This window comes from Lagopus leucura, unplaced genomic scaffold, assembly GCF_019238085.1.
Source record: "Lagopus leucura isolate 7727_CA_CO unplaced genomic scaffold, USGS_WTPT01 Super-Scaffold_100002, whole genome shotgun sequence".
Classification (NCBI taxonomy): Eukaryota; Metazoa; Chordata; class Aves; order Galliformes; family Phasianidae; genus Lagopus; species Lagopus leucura.
The window spans coordinates 49,524,312-49,533,811 of NW_024962263.1; the positions used below are offsets into that span (position 1 = coordinate 49,524,312).

Consider the following 9,500-nt stretch of genomic DNA (forward strand, 5'->3'; position numbering starts at 1 on the left):
GAGTTGGAAGGGACCTCTGGAGACCATTTAGTCCAACCCCCTGCTAAAGCAGCTTCTCTAGAGCAGGGTCCACAGGAAAGCATACAGGTGGGTTGTGAATATCTCCAAAGAAAGATATTCCACTACATGCCTGGGCAGCCTGTTCCAGTGCTCTATCATCCTCACAGTAAAGATGGAACTTCCTGTGTTCCAGTTTGTGCCCATTACTTGTATATGATATCATTGCCTTGCCTTTTCCTTCAGTTTTTCCATACATTGTAGGCTTAACTCTAAACACATATGCACAGTGGACATGTGTATAATCATTTTGCAATAGTAATCTCAAATCTTTTTCAAATTTCCAAGTGCAAGCTTGCAATCTTAATTTTCAAAATGATATCAATAGAGAACATTACCATTATATCTACCAATCTATTGCTTTTGTGCAACAGTGGTTCGACAGTGTGCACTAGTGGCATTCATAAACAAACAAAAAGCCCTACAAAGTAAACTGTGTGGTGCTAACATATGATTTATTCCAGTAGCAAATCCTTAGTAGAACAGTACTGGCTTAAAAGGAAGAAAAGAAAAAGTTATGAAACAAATCTAGACACACATAAGCCAAAATATTTTGATTTTACATCCTTAAATTTTAACTAGTCTGCCTGCTTTTTGAAATCTTACTCATGCAGTGGATTTACTCAAGAAATTCAGTATTGATTAAGCATCTCAAGTACTCACAAACCTGAACTATACACAGTGGCTTAGGAATGAGCTAAAGCAACCCTAAAGACGATACTAAGCTCCAAATCAGGGGGAGAGCATTCGTTATTCTAACTTTTGAACTAGAATAAGAAACACAAAGTTGGCAAAGAAGCCTCACAGCCACCACACATCATATTAAGCCGTAAATATTACCTTCTCAAAACTGTGCTACAGATGCACTGCATAAAGGACATATATCATGGCATGGCATGCTTTGTTGTATGCTTAACAACTGTCATATGCTTAACTGTTTTTAACCTGTTTTAAATCAGTGCAGGCATTCAGATAGCAGGACAAGAATTTTTTTTTTTTCTCCAACTGAGAGACATTCTATACTTAATATTGTGCACTGTTCTGAGTTACTTTAATTGAAAATGAGTAAAGTCATTTTAAGAACTTACCACAATATAAATATAGAAGCTTACAGTCTTAACAAAATGAAGAGCACACCCACCTAAGACATTTTAAAATGTCTTTGTGCCTACTACTGTATTTTGAAATTTATGCAATATAAATATAAATATAAATATAAATATATAAAATAATATAAATATATTTATGAAATATATCAAAAAGAAAGAAATGAAAAAGTTCTAAGACTGAAAACTGTGTCTTAGAAAAATGTGATGTCCAGTATGACCAGATCATAATTTTCAAATGTTTATAATGCTGATTTTTTCACAGATTCCCTTAGCTCCCAACCCTACACACATCCTCTGGCTATTCCATGCTGACACTTCCAGGCATTATTTATGATTTTTCAGAAGATATGTTTCAGACCTGTTCTGGATTTTAGATAATGTTAAAACAAATTGTAGAAAACATTTCTATTCTCCCAATGAAAATTCAGAAAGGAATGCCTCCTGAATTCGAATACACTGTTGGTAAAGACCAAAGTATTTTTGAAATACTATGAATGAAGAAATAATAAAAACTGCTTTAGCAATCTTAGAAAAAGCCTTTGTTTTTGCAGAAAGAATAACTGATAGTTGACTTAATTTTTTAAATTATTTTTATACTGTTACAATTGTTCCAATTAATGCTGTGTTAAAATAGAAAAAGGGATAATGTGCTTGCAATGAGTATTCATATTATTTTTTTTTTTTTTTTCAGTCAAGAAACAAAACTATCCTTCAAAAGTTGCATTAGCTTTCTCCTTTTATGTCTCTTCCATTTTCACTGAGAATGTTATTACTGTCATGGCACCCAACCTCTAACTATTGTATTACTGTGTATTCCTCAGAAGGTAGGAGATATGATTTCCCCATGAGCCAATAAAATCAGTGGGATGGTTATTTGGGTAATACTGCCAGTGCTTCCCACAGGACAGCATGTAAGCTGATATCATAAGTCTACCCAGGAGCATGGACTAAGATTCAAAAGCCTATCTTGTAACATGGGAGTCTCACATACCAGCATAGCACACTGTTGGAAGCCACTGAGTCAACTAATTAAAGACAATTTTATAGCCAGACTATTTGTTATCCTTACCTCGCACACACACAGAGAATAGCCTAAAGGGATCAATGGCTCTCTAGGTATTAAAAAAAATCCTCTTTTGTCATATATCTTCAAACGTAACTCTCACATTTACTTGGATATGCTGAAACAAAGCTCTTCAGTAACATTAATATTGATTAGCAGAATTTTTTGAAAGAGATGGAAGCTCTCTGAACATATTAGTGCAGCAAGACTGAAAACAATGACTAATAGAAAAAATGACCTAAATAGATGAACAGTAAATGATAAAAGGTGCCCAGTGGATTTTATCTAATACCATGATGATAAACAGCCCCTTGCATCTAACTTAGTTTCTCCCTATTTCTTAATTCAGCTTTCAGCACTGTATGACTGTATTGCTGTAAGAATCTCTTCTGAAATATGCCATTTTGTACATTATGTCATTAGTAATACTCTCGATACCTGATGAAATAACATATCATGACTAGTTGTTGGAACCGGTCATGGATTTTCCGATATATCATTTCCCAGAAGGAAAATGCTTGTCTATTAAAAAAAAAAATAATAATAATAAAAAAAATTGCTCATAGGAACATGCTGATTTGTTTTAAAACAAAAAACATTTAAGCTAGGGTCAAAACATTTGGATCAAATATTTGCAGATTGAATATGTTTCCAGGAATAAATTGTTAAAAACTTATTTCATTATATACAACATTTACACTGAAAAAAAGGTGCATTTCTTTACTTTTAAGCTTTTCACATCATGATAAGCTGAAAACATCATTCCAATAAAGGAATTTCAAGGTGCACTTCTATATGACTGAGAAATTCACTTTCAGTTTTAGATTGAACATTTCTTAAGCTCACAAAGGTACAATGCAAAAGAAATAACAATTTACTATCATCTTATTTTCCAGTATCATCCAACATTCAAGTAAATTCACAGAAAATCTAGAAACATTACTGGGTGGTAAGAGTTTTTTAGCAGAAGACTAATCTTACTTAATAGAATTAGGAAATTCTGATATTGGCACTGATTACAAAGCAAAAGGAAAGTTAAAGAATCAGTATTTCTGTTAATGCTCTGGATAGCAAAACTAAATGCACTTCTCAAATGTATAATCCACTGTATTCAGATGTACGCTCGCACTTCAGAAATATATGATCACATGGCCAATAGCAAATCTTAATGAGGACGCATTTTCACATTTCAAGAGAGTGTTGGTCATTCAAATTGTCTCGCTCAATCTTCAACAACAACAGTAATCAGTTTTACAGTTACTGTAATTGGAAGTACAATAATCACATTAGCAGCAGAAAAGCAGGCTTGCTTTCAGGTTAAGAAAACAAGGCACAATATAATCATTCTGAACGTGATCCAACACTCATTATGAATTGTTATGTCAAAGAATTCTTATCCGTGTGTTTAATACTGCACATATCAGCACTGAACCAAATGGCAATGTGATAGTTTGGGGACTGTACAGTCTCTGTAGAACATAAGGTAATGAGATGCTATGAGAGTAGTTACAAACAGCACAGTGATAAAATATGCCTGTAAGCTATAACTTTATCATTACATATGTAAATTTTACCACATTTAGTAGAATGCACGTTGGGAAAACAAAAATCACACCTTGTGTTTAGCTGTGACATTTGCTAAATTAACGTGTCACAATCTTAGCACTTGGCACCACTTTCTCCCATGATAAGACTGTCTGGGAGGTCTGCAAAAGCTGCGACTCAGCTCTTCAGCCAAAACATACACCTTGTGTATTCCTGCAAAAACCAGACACATCAATTCTTTGGTTTCTCATGATATTTAGTCCTCATCGTGATAAGATTGCTTCTGGACAGGAATCTCCGCACGATATTTCTTTCTTCCAGAGCAGTGCTAGGGCCATCACATCATGTGCTTATGCAAATTCTCCCCTACCAAGGCTAATTCTCAACTCCAAATCCATCACAGCTCTGACAAGAAGTCTGTAGCTTTCTCATGAAATTACTAAATTTCTCACCTGGTTCCTGGCCAGTTTATCTCTTAGTAAGAGATCTTTTCTATGGATTTAATAGTCCCCTCTAGACCCCAGAATAGAGAGGCTTCTTGTTAAGATCTTTGAACAATCGATCCTCTTTCTGTCAAGCCATTCAAACTCTTTTTCTTGGCAAGTTTTTCCTTTCCTCTTGTTCTCCATTACCAGCTTTCATTCCCCCTCACAAAACCCACAAGTCACCACAAAAACGACATTTAGTTGGACATTTGCATAGACCTCCAACGGGGTTTCTCAGCCTCAATACTCCTTCCACCTCTTTCAGCAACATAAACTTCTCCATTAGGCCTACAGGCTTATACCTGCCTCAAAAACAAGGTAATGAGGATTACTGTAATTTTAATCTTGAAGCTACACAGTCAACTGCTGTTGTGGTGTAACCTGGCAGCAGCTCACACCACACAGCCATTTGTCCACTGCCTCACCACTGGATGAGGGAGAGAACTGGAAACAAAATAGAACTCATGGGGTGAAATAAGATCCAATTACTAAGACAGAAGGGGAAAATAGAAACAAAAATGCAATAACAATATGCAGCCACATAGCACTTCCTTACCACTGGCTGACCAACGCACAGCACCAAAATGACACCCTGCAGTAACACAAGGACTCACCCCCCGACCAACTCAGAGCACCCCAAGCAGCAGCCAGCCCTGTCCCACTGCCTGCAGCTTTATACTCCATGTGGTGCCATGTTGTTTGGAATGACCCCGGCCTCATTAGATGATCAGAGGGCTGGAACACCTCTCCATTGAGGAAAGGTTGAGAAAATTGGGCTTGTTTAGCTTGGAGAAGAGAAGGCTCCATCCAGGGCAACCTCATTGTGGTCATCCAATACCTGAAGGGAGTGTATAAACAGGAGGGGCAATGACTGTTTACAAGGGTGGATAGTGACAGGACAAGGGGGAATGGCCTTAAACTGAGAGAGGGGAGGTTAGATATTAGGAGTAACTTTTTCACTCAGAGGGTGGTGACAGATTGGAACAGACTGCCCAAGGAGGTAAATCTCCATCCCTGGAGGCATTCAAAGCCATGCTGGATGTGGCTCTGGACAGCCTGGTATAGTGGCTGGCAGCCCTGCACACAGCAGGAAGTTTGAAACCAGATGACCACTGTGGTGGTTTTCAACCCAGGCCATTCTATAATTCTGTGATTCTATGTATCCGTACTGGCCTCACCCTGCCCCTCCCTGCACCATCAAGGTGACAGAACTGCCACCAAACAGCTCGAGTGTGTTCCCATCACAGCAAGAATCAAAATAGCATCGTACAATTAACGTTCTTTGGGCTGAAACCAGGACAAATGTGCACATCTAGTGTTTGGCATTGACACGTACATGTTCATTTCTCCCATTTAAATCAGTTCCTGAATCAACCAAAATATCTAACAGCGGTTCTTCTAGACTAAACACAACTTACATTGAGTAGCTTGGGGTTTTGCTTTCACCTCACCTTTGAATACATGCGGTGTTACCATACATATTCACAGCCTGTTCAGGAAATACTCCCTTTCAGTTTTTGCACGTTCTTACACTTGGAACCAAGTACTATTTTTTTAATTACTGTAATTATTTTTATTTTTTGTTATATTAGGACAGGTAATTCTCATTCAATATAATGTCTGACTGGAATTCCTAGAAATCCTAGATCAGAACCTATTGAACCTGCCTCCTATATATTGCGTTCAAGAAATCAGTGCTTTTCTTTTCTGTTATTCTTTTGGGGATTTTGTTTGTTTTCTCCCCATGGGAGAAATCATGTTAATCAGACCTCCACATCTCACCTTAAAAATAGGCCGTCTCATTCTATTGTATTATCTATGAGCAGGGGAATTGAGTGGCCTCAACCAATTTCACAGAGAGCAAGACTTGTGAAAACTGAACTGAGATGTGTGCCCCATTACTACATCAGAAAACCAATTTCCATCTCCAGACCATAAGTGACAAAGCTTCATAATAAAATATCACAGTATCTGAAGTCGTGACATCTACATACATGGTTTGATCCAAAAATCAGAATAGAAATGCTTTTTCATTATATCCATTAAATAAGAAAAGATAACTTTATCATAGGCTGGATGGTAGGCTTTACCTAGCTGGCTAGATTATTTGACTTTTTATCATCAGCAAAAAAAATTCTGAAACTGTGCAAGTGACCTTTCCTGGACAGCTATGCTGGTCATTTTTGTAAAATAAATGTTCCAACCTCCACAAATCATGGCTATCTCCCCTGAGTTTACTAGAATTTAAATTGAATCACCTATAAATCCTAGTTTCAATGGTTTATTAAACCTTTTCGCTCACTGTTACTAGGCCTTCTGCCCATTTCTTCTGGGTAACAAAGACAGAAGTCCCTGCTGAATTTTTTTGACTGTCCATAAGGTGCTGAAGAAATATCAGTCTTTGCTGGAGACACTCCTAGCAATAACATTAATGACTAGGTAATAAGTAGGCAAACAGTCAAAGGTTAACAGTTTGTGCCTCCATTCAAGCTGCAGATCTAACTGAAGAGATGTCATCACAGAGACCAGAAAAGAGTTACAGTAAAAATTTAAACAGGCTCATGGACACGCAGCAAAATATTTTTACTTACATTTAACCATCAAAATCATGGTGTAATCTCATAACCCCAACATTATGTCAATAAAGAAATACTGTTAAGAGCTCTTCATGCAATACCTGTAACTCAGCGTGAAAGGGAGATGGGAGTAGAGACATAACAGGAAACAATAAGAAGAACAAATCTCGTGTTCTAAAAGAGATAAGAAAGGTACCTCACCTAATAACCCTTACAGTGATTTTTGAAGGTAAGATAAAAATGAGCAAGTTGAAATACTAGCACGTATTTTTGACCTTAGTATTAATTTAACACAAGACTGTAGACTGATATTTTGTAAGGATTGATATCCCAATGAGTAGCTATAAAGCAGCAATCTCTAATTTAAAAAAAAATAAGTTTCCTTCACTCTAAGCTGTACAGACTTTGACGAAAATGCAATTTGCAGCAGAATAATAAACTCCAAACTCTACTATGCAGTGCTGAGACAAAAATCAGGCTAAAAGTTTCCCATCAGTAGAAAGAAAATAAAACTCAGATTTGATATCACTGTAGAAGCACTTCATCTTGCACCAGTGAGAATCAAGAATGTTCATCTTTTTATCGATTTACTTCTAAAAGTAATGCAGAAAACAATAAATAATTGTATCGCATCTGATTTCTTTTAAGATTTTGTGATTATTACTCCTTTGTATTTTATACCTCTGCCTCAATTGGCTCTGATGATGCCCACTTAATATCTGGCTCCATCTTCTTGGTATCAGTTGCTATTCCTAAGATCCAGATGAGGGTTCTACTGTGGAGCACTACTGACAGTTCAAAAAGTTTTACATAAAGCATGGAGCACTATTCTTCTAAATAGGTGATTAAAGAGGAATGAGAACTTACAGATGCTGATCTTACCCACAATTGTTCAAGACTAAGCTCCTGATGAAGAGAATAAAATGATTTTTAAGTTAGCAGAAGAGATGACTTTTCCTTTCCTACAGGTATCCACAAATCAGAGGGAAAGAAAATACATTACAGAAAGAATACCAGAATCCTAAACATTAATGGAAAACTAAATGTGCCAAAGCAAATGCATCATTTTATAATTTTCCTAAAATCACTTCTTTTTCAAAGAAATGTAAAACTGTACTACAGAAAAGTATAAATTTATTTCACTTAGAATACTTGCATATTGACAAGATACTACTAATTTCAAACTTTTGATAAAATTACTGTTTTTTACATCTAAAAAGGAGACAGAACTAACTAAAAATTGTTGCATCATTTCTCAGATAAAGAAACACAGATCTGATAATACTCACTTCCGAATTTTTCAGATCTTTCTTTCTTGTCTGTAGTAACTCTCCACATACTTTTGCTTCCTGCTTTAACCTTTTTTCATATTCTGCTAGATCATCTTGGAAATGATTAAATACTGTCTGGACATTTTGCTGCTTAAACATGACACCACTTAGATTTTTCCTTTAAAAGAAAAAAAATAAATTCAATGAAGCAATCACGAGATTATCCTACACTGTTTTTCATTCTTTACATACAGGTTTAATTTTAAATTTTATAACAGATAAAATGGGCAGTCCTCTTCCTAATAATTATACCATTTTAAAAATACAGAGCAATATGATTGATCTTATCCATGAATATGTGGAGCACTTATGAGTCTATCAAGAAATACAAATTTCTCAATTTTCATAACAACTTGCATTTTTAAAAATAACCTTCTAGAGAATGGACTGGTTTACTACTAGATGTGAAACATTTGCTGAAATAATTATATTCTGAGACACAGAATGAGCTCATGTCACACTGGTAAACAATATTTTATTATTTGTTGAGACAGAAAAAGGAAGCTTCACATCATTTGTACATACATGTCTTTATTTTATTTATTTATTTAGTCTCTGTCCTTACCTAGCACGGTCTTTTTTCAATCAAAGACTTTCTACAGAATAAGATTTCTGCAGAAAACTGAAACTTCTAAGACATGGATGTCCAGCTATCTAGCTTGCCTGGGCTGCACTGAATGAAGATAAATTGCCTTAGGCAGTATACAAAATATATAAAATAATTACTGTATATAAGTAATAACACTTCTTCTCATTTTTTTTTTAATTTTTTTTTTTTTTCTTAAAACCTACAAAAAGAGTGGGCAAGAGAAACATAAGGAAGTGTGCTTCTCACAAAATCTTCAGCTCACAGGATACGGTCATCATCCTTCTAATTTTATTGGCACCAAACTTCAATGAGACTTTTTAAAAAACGTGGAATTAATATATTTAATGTTCATTCTTAATTTCATGACACGAGGAGATGTCTTTATCTATTCCAAGAGTGCAAACATAATTTTTCCAAAGCCAATGGTATAAAGAACTTTCCAGGTGGGATACTTGTGATGGGATCTTTTTCAGTTTTGCAGACAAATATGTTAATTAAAAAAAAAAAAAAAGTATTTAATGTTATTACTATATTGAAAACATTGTGTCAATATTTCTTTGCTATTTCATGCCAGTAGCTGTTATTTAGTCCTTTTATTGCATTGCTGGTAAATAATAATAAGTGAAGGAAGGGTTGCTCTTCAGAAGAAAATGTTAGGAAGTTAACTATAAAAGGATAACGATAAAGATGGACAGCAAAAGTAGGGGCTGTTTTACCTCAGATCCAGCAGATTAGGTTAGCCGGC

The 9,500-nt window shown here is 35.5% G+C and overlaps 1 protein-coding gene across 1 annotated transcript in view; it reads right to left on the reverse strand.

Annotated features, from left to right (window-relative positions):
- CCDC178 (coiled-coil domain containing 178) overlaps positions 1-9,500 on the reverse strand; it is a 164,047-nt gene that overhangs the window by 103,218 nt on the left and 51,329 nt on the right. Inside the window, exon 18 of the mRNA XM_042869483.1 lies at positions 8,125-8,284. Within this exon, the coding sequence (XP_042725417.1) occupies positions 8,125-8,284 (160 nt within the window). The remainder of the gene's footprint in view (positions 1-8,124; positions 8,285-9,500) is intronic.